At 42.3% G+C, this 14580-nt stretch overlaps 1 protein-coding gene across 1 annotated transcript in view; it reads left to right on the top strand.

Moving 5' to 3' along the window:
• The first annotated feature begins 372 nt into the window (after positions 1–372).
• Positions 373–14580, top strand: part of whrnb (whirlin b) — an 84130-nt gene continuing 69922 nt past the window's right edge. The window contains exon 1 of the mRNA XM_086169688.1: positions 373–1356. Coding sequence (XP_086025814.1) covers positions 631–1356 — 726 coding nt within the window. The 5' untranslated portion in view covers positions 373–630. The remainder of the gene's footprint in view (positions 1357–14580) is intronic.

Below are 14580 nucleotides of genomic sequence, written 5' to 3'. Positions count from 1 at the left end.
TTGACCTTTGACCTGGGGGCCCCTCGGTGACCCTTGTAGGTCATCTGATCCAACTTTTACCCCCTTCCTCCCCTTTTATTTTCTCTTTTTTTTTGAAACGCTGGCGTTTCCTGCGGTCCAGTGATGGCCAATTCCCATTTCGGGATGGAGGAGTTCTGTCCGTTTCTTAGCAACACATACACACAAACTCTCTCTCTCACTCTCTCACACGCAAATGCACGCACACACCTGCGTCACTTCCTACACTCGGAGGGTCTGAGAGCGGCGCTGCCCTCTAGTCGCGCACGGAGAGTCGCAACGGACGAGAGCGCACGGTCCTGCGTTAATGAATAGCAGTAAACCAGCTTTTTACGCGGAGGGTGGAAGGGGGGTGGAAGATTGGTTTTGCTCGGAATAAAAGGTAAAGAAACGGTGGGAGGGGAGAGGAAGAGAGAGGGAGAGAGGGAGGGAGAGAGAGAGAGAGGAGTGATTTGTTTGGAGGAAGAGGCGCCGGCGCGTTATCACCTGTTGAAGTTACCGGATGCGCGTCGCCTCACTTCCCGCCTGCCGCCGAGATGGTCAGCGGCTCCCGCCGGCCGCCCGACCCGCAGCCGCCAGTGTGACGCCCGGACGCCGCGCTATGTTTGTAGGATGAGCGCAGACCTGGAGCGCGTTTCGCTCAACACATCGGTGAACGCGGCCGGCCCGGCGGGCCGTGCGCTCTCGGCGAACGTCCGGCGGCTCCACAACGCCCTCAACCTGCTGCTCAGCAACCCGGAGAGAGAGCAGTTCATCCACTGCCTCAATGTGTATCACGCCAAGCGCAACGTCTTCGACCTGGTGCAAACTCTTAAAGTGATTCTCAACACGGCAGGAAAGCGCCAGCTGCTTCCCATGCTGCGCCTGGTCATCCCGCGCTCGGATCAGCTGCTCTTCGACCAGTACACGTCCGAGGGTCTCTACCTGAAGACGGATCTGCTGCCGGGCAACGGCGCGGAGGTCTTCGGAGACGAGGCCGACTCGTTGTTGCACAGTTATGTCAGCTCCCTTAACGAGCAGAGCAGAGCCGGTCCCGGTTGCACGGATGCGCCCTCGGAACCGGCGGATCCGGTTGCGCCGCCGCTCCCGCTCCCGCCGCCGCCGCATCACTTGGAGTGTCCGTTTGGAGAGGCGCGCAAAGTCACCCTGACGCGCTCCAGGAGCCACGAGGGTCTGGGCTTCAGCATCCGTGGAGGCTCCGAGCACGGCGTGGGGATCTACGTGTCCCTCGTGGAGCCCGGCTCGTCGGCCGAGCGAGAGGGGCTCCGGGTCGGGGACCAGATCGTTACCGTGAACGAATACATGTTTGACAACGTCACGCACATCCAGGCGGTGAAGGTAAGGAAGCTGAAATCTCACACTCTTTATTTCTAGTAAACCCACAAGATAAGAATGACCCCTTTTTTTTTTTTATGAGTCTCATATAGGGTAATTGTTGCATACATGTTCCACATTGCGTGTGCATGCGTGTTCCAAATGTGCACACACTCCCTTCAGGCAGACTCGCCACAGAAGCTTTTGCATGCATTTATGAATTCTTCCACGCCACTCGACCGAGCTCTAATGCCCTCCTCAGCCCCCTTCCCACTCCAGTCCGTCGAAATTGCAGACACACACAAATATCCGCAAGCGCACGGACCCAAATGCACTTCTTCTTTTAGGAAATAAAAAAAAAAAAAAACCTCCAAGGTGAACAGCAGCTGCACGGTAGGATCTCCCAAGGAAACTTATGAGACCTCCTCTCCTCTTTGTTTTGCAAGATTACACCACCAAGACGGAGTCTAGCAATTACAAAATGCACCAAAGTCGTCAACACATGTTCAATAAGGCCCCGACGTGAGGTCAGCGCCGTTTGAAAATATACCAGCGTCATTGCTTTTAGGAACATCAATAACTGTGGAAGGGCCCGACGGGCAAATGTGCCATACTGAGAGGTGTGGTAGCCGCGACTCGGGGGGGTTAACCGGTTAAAAGGCCGGCGGTTCGATTCCCGGCACCCTCCTGTCTGCACGTCCAAGTGTTCGTGAGCAAGAGCCTGTTTGGCGTTTTGCGGTCTCACTCTTAAAACAAGCCTTGAAAATTGTCACTTTTCATTGTCGCTCGAGAAAAGAATGACAAATTTTCTTCCGACAGCGTCTTATCTTCCCGTGTGCTTCATGTCAGCGCAGGTGATGGAGTGCAAGGTATCGTAGTAATTTAGTAGAAAGCTGTTGCTGCTCCCGCTTGTGTTGCCATACGCTGGTTTTCATTTTAAAATAGCCCGGGGTGAAATACACATGTTGAAAATATATTGTATTCATTCATCCATTATTAACTGCTTATCCTGCACTTAGGGTTGTTGGGCTGCTGGACCCTATCCCGGCTGTCCTTGGGCGAGGCAGGGTTCACTCCATTGGTCGATCATTTCGCCATATTTAGAGGCATACAACCATTCATCCACTCTGTGTAATTCAGAAGTTATTTTTTAGAGTTCTTGGGAGCAAAGACACACAGAAAAAAAATCCCCCCCAAAAATGTTTTGCCAGCCTCGACTATCCTGCCAGGATTAAATCAGCATCTCAATATCGCTTGTACTTCCAAGAAACTCCTGTTTTTTGTTGTTTTTTTTCCCCGAGTTTGACACCATCATCATCAGTGATGTGCAAAGAGTCTCACTTGGGTTAAGGATAGGTTTATTATCATCACTGGGCTCTTTTAAACTTTTCTTTGCGATATTATCTTCTGGTGTGGGTGTGTGGTTCTTAGTTGTTGGGGTGTATCAAAAAAAAAAAAAAAAAAAAATGCAGTATCCCCTGTAAGTAATGTTTCAACTGATTTGATATCCGCAGTGTGTTTCCACCCACCCCACTGTGGTTTACTTTAAAAAAAAAAAAAAAAAGTCCCAGTGCTTGGCCCATGTATTAACATAAATTAACTTCTTGCAAGAAGTCTCTGCAGCTAATAGAGATAACATTCTGTAATCCAGGTTAAAGACAAGCACAGGAAAGAGCATAGACATAAAGCAGACAGGGTAGATAATTGTATTGTGTGTGTGTGTGTGTTTGTGTGTGTGTGTGTGTGTGTGTGTGTGTGTGTGTGCTGAGCGGTACATTTTTCTTTCTAATTTGGCAAACATGACATATATTAAATACACCATAATGCAGCAGAATTATTTAAAGTGCATATGAGCATACGAAAAAGCCTAAATTTGTGATTTGTTTTTATATTTTTTAAGACCAGAGTCCGTATTGTACCCGGAAAGTATTGAATGTGTATCAATATTCGCTGTGTCGCACATTTTGTGTGTCAAAGTTCGATTGGAGTCTGAAATATAAACATTCCTGAACGGACTTTTTTAATGATTTGGCGATCTGACTTTGACAACAATAGCCGGTGACTTCGGCAGGACACCGGTTTAGAAGTTTAGAAAGACAAGTTTAGAAACTTGAGAGTCCTCCAAAAACAGATAAGTTCAAGGGCTGAAACAACGGAATTAATAAAATAAAAATTCTTCAGGATTTATCGCACTCCTCCCCCTTTTTGAAAAGGTGAAACGGCAATGACAAAGTACATAGCTGGATGGGAGCACAGAGGTCCTTCATACTCTTGAATTATAATTTTAGGGTAAAAACTGAGACTTGGGACAGATTATTTCCTTTTTAAAGTGTGGAAAGTGGTTTGTGAGGTGGTATTTTCTCACCCCGGTAGGTCTTTGCATCTTCCTGCTCATTATTGATTTTGTTCAATCGGACAATCGTGCAGCCCATGTTTGACTCAGTAGGTGAAAATCAATTAAAGGGGAGTTTTTGCCAACAAAAAACAAAAATTATGTTCAAATGCCATTCAAGGTCACTTCGAGACTTACGTAGGCCAGATGAGGGAATAATTGTATGTCTTTTAGATGTGATGGACTGGCGATCAGTCCATGCTGAACCCCGCCGCTCGCCCTGTCACAATTTGGATATGCACGACCCTGAGTGCAGGATAAGAGGTCTAGATAATGAATGAATGAACAACATGAATCAATGACATTGAAGTTCGTACATAAACAGACACCTCGCCGATATGCCTTTTCATTTCTATCGGGGAAGTAGTTTTTGCGGCAGTAAATTATTTTATTTTCAAGGATCTGCTTTGTAAATATAACAAATGTGATTATTCTCTGCTTTCCCTGCGACTGTACTGCTTTTGAAAATCGTGACTTAAAGAGCCATTGAAAGGAAGAGAAAAATTTTTTCGCCAATGGATCTTCACAATCAAGAAGCGAAAGAGCTCTGCCTTGTAAATCTGTTAAGACGGATCAATCTTAATTTTTATTTATATAAGCTAAAAATAAATACGGCTAATCAGTCCTTGTATTATTCAATGCCGGAGCATGGCCCGCATTGCTGGTTGTAAGTTTGACTTATTTACGGTGAGGTTTGGACCCCGCCAGGGCTGCTCTTTGTCATCCATTCTGTTCATAACTTTTATGGACAGAATTTCTAGGCGCAGTCCGGGTGTTGAGGGGATCTGGTCTGCTTTTTATGGGTGATGTGGTTCTGTTGGCTTCATCGGCTCGCGATCTCTTGCTCCCGCTGGAGCGGTAAGCGGCCGAATGTGAAGCGGTCGGGTTGAGGATCGGCACCTCCAAAGCCGAGACCAGGAGCTCGACGGGCGGATCGGTGTCGGCGGCGATGCAGAATCTGCACCGGTCTATCCTGTTGCAGAACAATTTACCTGTCGATCGGCCTCAGGGGAGACCCAGGACACGCTGGAGGGACTATTTCTCTAGGCTGCCATGGGAACGCCTCTAGAAAAGCTGATCCAGGAGGTCCAAGCCTCTCTGTTTCGGCTGCTGCCGCGTGATCCGATCCTGGATAAACAGTAGATAATGGATGGACGGATGGATGGATAGATCGATGTGGGGTCGACGTGGCGTAATGTTGGAAGTAGTTTTAAGGGTATCACACCGTAAAGAGATCTCTTTCTCTCCTCTCTCTCTCTCTCTCTCTCCACTGAATTTTTCCAACAATTTAAGAGCATTCTGTAAAACAGGTTGCCAGTGCACAATCTAATTTAAAGAGGCACTCCTACAGAAAAGTTATTTGGAGGTAACACAAAAGGTAATGGAAAGCCGGATAAATACATGCTTGTAAAACAGTGATTTAAAGGGAGATAAGGTGCAGGCCGGTCTGTTCTGTTCTGTTCTGGGAGGTCATTCTTGAGAGTGGGGGGGCCGTTACGTCGGAGACATGTCGTCCTCAACCTTGACTGCGGGATGTCGAGTAGAATCCCTAGGACGTCAGGCGATTAAAATAATCCAATGTCTCATGGCGTATCGTTTACCCTATAACAGCATGTTGTTCTTTACACGCGTCTGACATTTTGATAGAGGGACAGACGTTTGTTTGGATAATTACTGTTTGGATAAGTTGATTGCAGGGACAGCGAGGTAGGAAAGAAAGAGAGAGATCTTTATCGATGGACGAGCCGTGCTGACAAGCATTAGAGAGAGCAGCACATTGTTTTCATTACCCTGTTTTATCAGACCCGGGATAAGCCAGTTGCAGTTTAACTGTTTGGAATAGCCAAAATGATGAAAAGAAAGACCCCTGTAGGCTGTAAGTAAAAACAAATGTTTGGTTCATATTATGTGGAATTCAGTTTTAGGAGGTGTGAAGCACTACTCTTTTAAACATCAAATAATAATCCCCTCTAAAAAAAGACAACTAGAATTTCCAGTTCATTTTTGTTCAATTAATTGAAAAATATTGAAAGGAAAAATTGACCTTAAATCATACTGAGTGATATAAATAGTGTCCTATTTGAGCTATATCATCCCGAAAAATTCTCAACACATGGCAGGAAATGACAGATTACCTTGAATCACAATTATCCAATTCAAGGCCAAGCACATCATTTTACCCAGAGCGAGCTTGCCGAGAATGTAATTAACGTGGTAGAAATTTATGAAAAGTCCACTGTCCATATGCGATTCCATCCCATTCACCTTAAAACTATTTGTAGGGTGGTAAGGCTTAAAAATATCTCATTTTGCAGCGCTATCCAAGTATGGGTCAGAACAGCGTGGTCGCTACCCATCTTTCAACATGAGCTGAAAACATACCTCTTCACCAAGCACTACCCAACTAACCGCACTTAGCCCTAAACCCCAACAAAAAAAAAAAAAAAAAAATGAATGTATGTATGTTTATGGTTGTAAAATGGCTATTTGGTTGAGTGGTCACTTCTGACGTCCAACTACTGGTACTTCGGTGACTGAATTGCGCTTCTTGTAAGTCGCTTTGGATAAAAGTGTCTGCCAAATGACTGTTATGTAATGTAATGTATAGGTACATCTGAAATATCATACAAGCCCAAGTGGCTTATTAAAGAAAGCCAGTATGCGTCATAGGGCCAACCGTGTGTTTAAAGGACATAGTGCCAAAGGACACTGCACTGAGGCTATGCATATACATGTAAGACCCCCGTCCTTGCCCCTTGGGCTTTTGTAATTATTCCCACCACCTGGGCTCTACAAAAGGTACACAGTTACCGGGGCCGAGTGAGGCCCAAATGATGGAGTAAAACAATGGGGTTTGGGGGGGGTTGATGTGCCATTTTGACAGGAATTTAAATTTGATGTTGGCACTAACTTGGAGCCATTGCAGGAATATCTGAGAAGTGGGTGATGTAAGCTGTGCTGGCTTGGTTGAAAGCCAGAGTCACAGCTGCACCAAGAGATTTGCTGCTCGATAAGGCAATTCAGATGGAAGCTTCCCATTCCTGTGCCAGGGAAATTGACACAACTGAGCAATCAAGGGCATTCAGGATCTGACCTTTTACTAAATGTTTTGGACAGATTTTATGGGTATGCTTTGGGATGATGCAAGCTGGATATTGACTTGCAGTTGTATAAAGGGAGTGACTTGGATGACAAGGATCTGAGCCTTAGATGCGGTTAGCAGAGAGTGGCATTCTTTCATCCGTTCAGAGATATCGGCAAGACTAATAAATTCCAGTCAAGGTCATGTCTTGGAAATTACAAATATTGCAATGAATTGCCAGCGGAGCTCTGGCAACAACAATGGGACAAGACTATTTCAACATATATATAATGAGAATCGAATATTTGACACTTTCCCTTCTCGACGATATTCTAAAAGTTCTGGCTGAGAGATTACAATTCGACCAATGGTAGGTAGATCCGATGATACTAATCTGAGGGAGAATGGGGAGGATTTGGTTGATTTTTTTCAAGCTCCAGGTGTTCTTGAGCATTTTTAAACCAAAAAAGGGTGAGACTAGGAGGTCATAGCTAAGAGCATCAGAATCTCTGGAAATATACCGTGGTCTCTTTGTTGTTCTGAGCTCCAGGCTTTGGTCATTTCAGTCAGAAACAGTCCAAAAAAACGATTTGGATATCAGGGGACAGAGACCCACAGGTCATTAGGCTAGCGAGAATCGCGGTGTCGTTGTTGTCATATCAACAAGAAGTATAGAGAAATAATGGAGACGCTTAGCAGTCAGGACGTCATTGGAAATCTTGCTCAGTGTGAAGGACTGCATATCTCAGCGGGAGGAGATCATTTGGTGAAGGATCATTAGGATGTTCAGTTATGAGGGCAGTGAGATGAATGATGAAGAGATCAGACAGGGGTTGGGCTGCGCTGGGAGTCAAACACAGGCCAGTTTCAAATCAAAATCACTCCGAGAGTTTTTGGCTATTTGTATCCACCTTAGCAAGCACTCGGTTGAGTTAACAATGTGGTCTGTTGTTGAGTACCTGGTGGGTGATCTATCACAACCACACTTAACTCAGAAGTTCTCCGTGATTACACGGAGTTTAATGGAAGAGTTGATAATTAAAGGTGGGAGCCTGATAAATATTTCTGTATTTGTTGCTGTTTTTTCTCAAAACATAAGGGTTTAGGTTGGGTCAAATAGCTCCTGTCCAGTGTATTGATTTTTTTAGATCAAATCTGTTGTGTTAACCACTCATTGGCAGGGTTTACCAGGCAAAGGTAATGGGAAAGTGACTCGATTTTCAATTTTCTGAGTGGAAAACATTGTCAGGATTATATTGCCTGTTGGCCGGCAATAGTGGGTGTGACCCACATCAACTGCCCTGACTAAATAACACCTCGAGCCCATAGTCTTGCTAATACATTGATAATCATCTACAGCGACATCCTAGATATCCAAGGCAGCATCAGAATATCAGTGCATATCCAAAAGTCAGAATGAAATCAGAGTGGGAATTGCCACCCCAAAAAAAAACAAAAAAACTGCGAAAATCACTTAAGAGAATTCTAAGGTCATTACTGATGCGGTTCGGAGCTTGCCGTGTCTAGAATGTCCACTTGGTTAGTTTTTGCAAGGGTTTTTCTTTCTTAGCTTCCTAATGAAATAAACAATACTCCAACAATGTATTATTGACTGCATCCATGTTGTGTGATTACACAATAGACACAAATAGATTTACAAACAGCCATTTTAAGTTGACATCTTCAATAGCTTTTAAGAAATTCAATTAAACTGCAATTCAGGATATTAAAAACTGCATTATTCTTTTAATATTGGGATTTTTCTCCAACGGGCCCATCCTAAACACTGACGTATTTTTGCCATACGTCCTTATTTGGAAGTTTGGTGTGTGTGCGAGTGTGTGTGTCCGGAGAAAAAGGAGGATTTCTGGTCACGAGAGATTACACAGTAGGATGAGGTGAGATGATTGAACGGATCACAAACAAACAACTGAATACTGGTTAAGTCTCAGATTGGTTTTAGACATTGGTTTCTCTCAGCCATCAGCACAGATGTTCTCTAACCTTTAATGACCGCTTATTACTGTTACCATGACAACCACAAAGCTTCAAGAATCTTTCCTGCTGCCACCGCTGACTTTGCAAGCAGGGTAGACAGAGTTTCCATCATCCCTTTTAGATGCACAGAAGCAAGTATATTAGGATTATCATAATTCTACTATATATAACATCCCGGCATTATTGCTGTTTTTTATTCGGTTGAGTTCACAGTCGACATCCTCACATAGCGGGAGAATATGGAAGCATTTTCATTAGTTTGTTGAAGTCAACAAGAGGATATAAGCGGATTTACTTGCACCTTCCCTCATATATGAATAACAGTGGGACACAATTGTAGAAGAGGAAGCACTGCTGCAATGCCCAACTAGGAAACAAGAGAAATATATATACATTAGCTGCTAAGGTATGGAATGTCAGGCACACGAAAAAGAAATTCACAAGAATTGAGTTTCCCCTCAGAATAACAACAAATCTGACTTGGTTATTTGTTTTCCTTCCTTGTAATTTTTCTTGCAGATTTTCCAGTCATTTCACAACAATATTCAAAATGTAAAAACACATTTGGTGAGAATGTTTGCGAGCTCTAGATGATAAAATATTGAAAATTATGTGTGAAGCAGGGACCCGGTTAGAGCTAAGGACCTCTGGCTCAATAAGATCTCAGTAACAGTTTATTTGCAATAAAGTTAGCCTGCCCACGGTATTCTGTCAGGTCAGACAGTCATACCAATCACTAATCAATATTCACCTCAGAAATGTACCATCAAACTCTATGCTTGGCTCCCCTGAATCACTGATGTTTGAGGTAGATGTGCCACAAGCTGCACCAGATGTGCCAAAGAAACTAATCAGAAAGCCAAAATGCACTATTTACACAAATGTCACATAAGGCGCACATAATATTGGCATCTTTAGGCTGAGAACAAGCATATATTGGTCATCAAAGCGCTAAAAAGTAATGTCCTCACTTATTATGACTTTCCGGAAAATGGAGACTTTTGTGGGTTTGTTGAATTTAGTGGGAGTAGGGTTAGCAATGTGGTTTGTTCATGCTCATGTTAAAACCTATGGAAAATGGTAAACTAAATCTATTTTGCACCCACCACCTGTTCATTATTTTCCAGCGCTTTTCTACTTACCGGGCCGACAAATTGTTTAATGACGTGGATGCTGCAACTGCAGGTCTTTACTTTCCTTTTAAAAATATCGGCAGAAACGGATTTGGCGAGCGAGCGGCATGTATGTGGAAACTCACCGATGTGTAACTCTTATTTTAAAGTGTTTGTCCAATTGGTCGTGAACAGAAAGGAGAGACATCTTTGCCATCATTCCCAGTCGGACCTTGAATGTTTGACAGCTCATAATTATTCTCACTTTAATTTTAGTTTCTCTAGCCGGTGAAGAGACGTTAGTTTCGATGCTCCGCTGAGGGCATGGCGCAAACTTAAAGTAAAATGAATAGATAATCTGAGCAACCTGATTGCGTTGTGAACACACTGTTCACATGATAAAGTCTTTCCTGGAAAACAAAAAAACACTAACAAACAGTTGTCGGAGGCAGATAGTTGAATCATTCGGATCCGGATTGATTGTCGCTGTGTTTTAAAAATATCTGTGATGCTGTACTTTTGTGTTCACCCAGACTAGTCTGTTATTGTGTGTGTGTGTGTGTGTGTGTTTTAACTGTGTGTGAAACACATATTTTCAAATCTGGAAACTTTTTGCACTGAGTCACGCTCTAATGCACTTTCTTTCAGCGGCTTTGAACAAAACAAACAAACATAAAAAAGAAAAAGAAATCACTTTTACTGGAGGCTGAAAAGCAGAGGTCTCGCGTCACGTCTCACTCATCTAAAAATAAGAAAAATGAAAACAATAATCATGAATGGTTACTACTAATCATTATTGTTATAAATTGTAGTAGTAGTATTTTATCTGTCTCTACTGGTATTTACTGAATCATTCCAAATAAGGTCAAGAAACAATAGTGATCTAGTTACCCGGCATTGTTAAAGATTTATATATTTGTTTTTTTACTGGCCGCCATCAAACTAAGAATAATTCTTGCAAATTTATATGTTGTTTGCTAAACATATTTAAAGTCAAAAAGAAAAAAATCCAGCGAATGGGTATCAGTCAATCAATCAATTTAAGTAAATCAACCGTATAGTACATCTATTGGATTGAACGGCGGGAGCAAACATGATTTTAAGATACCGGATCAGAATTTGTTTTCCATAAAAGGGCATTCATTAAGAAGTAATTAAATGTGTGTGTGTGTGTGCGTGTGTTTATAAACTCTGGAGCAAGAGTTTAGGATTACCGTAGTAAAAGGGTCTGTTAAAGAGTGAAGGCTAATATATATGGAGGCTAAACAGCTGGTTAGCATTTGTCTACGTGTTCTTCCAAACCTCCGCCTGGCAGGCACAGCAGTATCAAAGTGGACAATTTAATTTTCAGCATTCAGCTACATCGTCTCATTCCTCCTCTTCTTCGACAAATGAGGACGACGTTGCTCAGTTTTGTCGTAACCGAAATGATCCTTGTTTACTGCTTACCCCATAATTATTGCTCCCCAAGGGTGAGCTGTTCATTTCATTACAAGATCTCATGAATATTCAGTCGCATGAGAATGCTGCTAACACTTCCATCTCCCCTTTACTTCTCCGCCGATATCCACAGCTGAGTACGTTTTCCCGCAGCTTTTCATTAAGGCCTTAACATTTAAAAACCGCCGGTGCCCAGCCGCTCTCTGTTGTCCGATGCGTGACTTCAAAGTTGTTTGCCGGCTGGAAAGGAAAAAAAGGCCTGAGAGGTTCTGCACACACACCTACACACACACACACACATATACTCGTGGCCTCATTTGTCATGATGTTTGTTAATCAGCCCGACAATTCTGTGAGAATGAGAGTCCTTGCCCTGAACCGGGTGGATTAATCTTTATTACCGGCTAAGTTTATATATGGTAGAGGTTATTTGTTGAGACAAATGAGAAGAGCTTTGTCCCTGGACTCATGATCCTTTTTTTATGTGTATTTTCGTTTTTTCCCACACAGTTTTTTGTTTTAAAAGGCTCTCTGTTTATATGACAACACAGAGCTGCACAGCCCCGTTACCGCACTTTCAGACAAGAGAGGGCCTGGTTTACAATATCATCCAATCCAGTTTTATTACAAGAGAAAGATTCCCATTATGTTGAAGTTGTAGGAGGAGGAGACCCGCCTTTTTATCTTGACTCGTCCTGTGACTTATCGTAAATGCACGCCGCCTTGCAGATGAATTACATATTTTTCTGAATATTTCCAACCATCTGTAATCCATTTCGTCATAATAGAAATGATTTTAAAGATCTAGATGAATTGCAAAAAGTGCCAGTAATTGCGTAATTGTCACATTGCTTGTTGGCAAAAAGTAATGTATTATTTTACATGTGTTGCTTCAGTATTTATACACTAGTGAGAATCCACAGTAATCTTCTGTGTGATGAATGTTTCTCCTATCTGTTATCTGTATTTATAGTATTGGTTTTGAAAATGCAATTTCTACCTTGTGTGTTCGTTCTGCAGATCCTCCGAACCGGATTGAAGTGACCATCATGTACTGAACGTTGCTTTTTGTCACATTATGATGGTTGATGTCCCATTGAAGTTTTTGTCTAATGCTATTTAAATGTTTGAATATTTTTTCCTACTCCCTTACCATTTCAAATTAAAACCACAAACAATCAAGCAGCAGGTAATGATCTAAATGAAAAAAAAAGAGATATAAAAATAAAAGATCATAATGTGTAGATGATATTATGCTATGTTAATAGTTTAAAACTACATTTCCCCTGTATTGTTGTTTATTGTGTCCATGCATTGATATTATTAATGAATTGATTTTGATTATTTAGCCTTTGCTGATTGAAATTTAGTAAAGGAATATTCAGATTTTCTCTTCCGTACATTCACATTACTAGCGACAGAATAGTAGCATTATATTCCAGCTTTCCCTGGTCGTGAGTCAAATGTTTCTCATAAACCTTACATCCAGTATCAGGGTATTCTTTCATTTCTAATCATTTATCATGAGTGTTTTTCATCCTTTGGCGTTATCAGACACTTAGAAATGTAATAAAGCCTTCGGTCGGTCGGTAGAGATGGCTCGATATTAATCTTTTTTATATCTTGTACTTGTTTTCTATCAAACGTATTTCCATCCTACCTTATGGATATAAATGTCGTGAGGGTATCCAGACAGCAAACCCCAGTATTTCTTCTTTTTTTAGGGTGTGGATTAATACAGAAAAAAATTGTAAAAAAAATTGCTGACGTATCGCTCCCGAGACTTTGGCCCCTTCTATAAATTGTGATCATCCTAATATTCCCCGTAAAACGGTAATTTTCACCACGCCTCCGACATCCCGAACGTGACTTGATCATGGGGACGATGATGTTTTCCACCTCCCGGCGTAAAATAATAGGAGAGAAAGATCTGTGACATTTTAAAGAAAATGCAACCTGAACATATTGAAACTTCAAAAGACGTTCTAGTGCTCAAAGTCGTGTTTCTTCAGAGCTGCTCGACACGGCATCATCCTTCGAAATACTGCTCCTTCACATCAATTATTGCTCAGGCAGCATCAAAAGAGGTTCTCGGTCTTTGTGAGATGTTCTTCCTTTGTCATTATTTTGTCTTGAACTTGTCCCTGCGATAGGTCACCCAAATTTGCGCTTGACAGTGAAAAGTATATCTGCCTCAGACCGCCTTCTTCTTCAAGTGCATCAGCAAGCTTAGCCTTGAATTTAAAGTCGGTTTATCTCGTGCATATATCGGTTGCTAGATGGTTTTATTTGACCTTCTCCGCGAATCTGTCGGGCCGTCCCTGTTTAACGATTCATACGAGAATCTCATCTGTTTTTTTCTCTTTAGTGATCCTAATCCTGGTTATGATAGTGAGAATAATGATAATACAAACAACAGTATAGCATGGTTGGATTCCATCAATTGTGCGTGCAGCTGGAACCCCACAGCTGAGGAGCAAACACAGCCGACCTGACGCTATTAATAGCTCAGCAAGCACAAGGACAAGTGGTTGTATCCAGAAGCCTCGCAAAGTTGATCTAAATACAGCAGGATAAGAGGGACGCAGCTCCAGCAGGACGGCGAAAACGGAAATACTGTTGAAATTTGAGTTTACCCGGATACAAGTCCTCACTGTCAGAAGTTTTATTTTTCGATACAGTTTGGATTCAGGGAAGACTCTGATGCAAAACTAGACTGTAAACTCGGATGGGGCTGTGGTTCGAATAGGTGTTGCTGCAATGGAGAACACACTGGCAGAATGGCTGTAACGCAATTGTATTAAACCTGTGGTTTAGGGGGAAGGGAAGACACTGTTTGTGTGTTTGGTCCCAGAATAGGACAAGAAGAGACTGCATTTGGTCAAGCAATTCATAATTTTGCACCATAAAAGTACATTTAATTGATTTCCCATTTGGAGCCTAAGCCAAACCGTAACCCCTTACTGTTTACAATTTTTTCCGTAACGTCAAATACAGGATCTGTATGAATGTGTCTGTTATTGTAGTGTTACTATTTATGTTGATTTGTGTATATAGTTAATGTTTGTCACAATGTTTACATGCTTTAAAACAAATGAAACCCATATAAGGTGTCACCCTACTTTTTACCTTCATATCAAGATTATTTTGTATGTCTATTTTTTGTACTTGGCAATCTGACTTTATCCATTGATCTGACATTAGCCTGAAAAACAGCCTTTACA

The sequence above is a fragment of the Fistularia commersonii genome, chromosome 22, assembly GCF_037954325.1.
Source record: "Fistularia commersonii isolate RoL2024-O1a breed Wild chromosome 22, RoL_Fcom_v1.0, whole genome shotgun sequence".
Lineage (NCBI taxonomy): Eukaryota > Metazoa > Chordata > Actinopteri > Syngnathiformes > Fistulariidae > Fistularia > Fistularia commersonii.
Note: the sequence above shows the minus strand (reverse complement) of the source record. Positions and strands in the feature narration are given on the sequence as shown.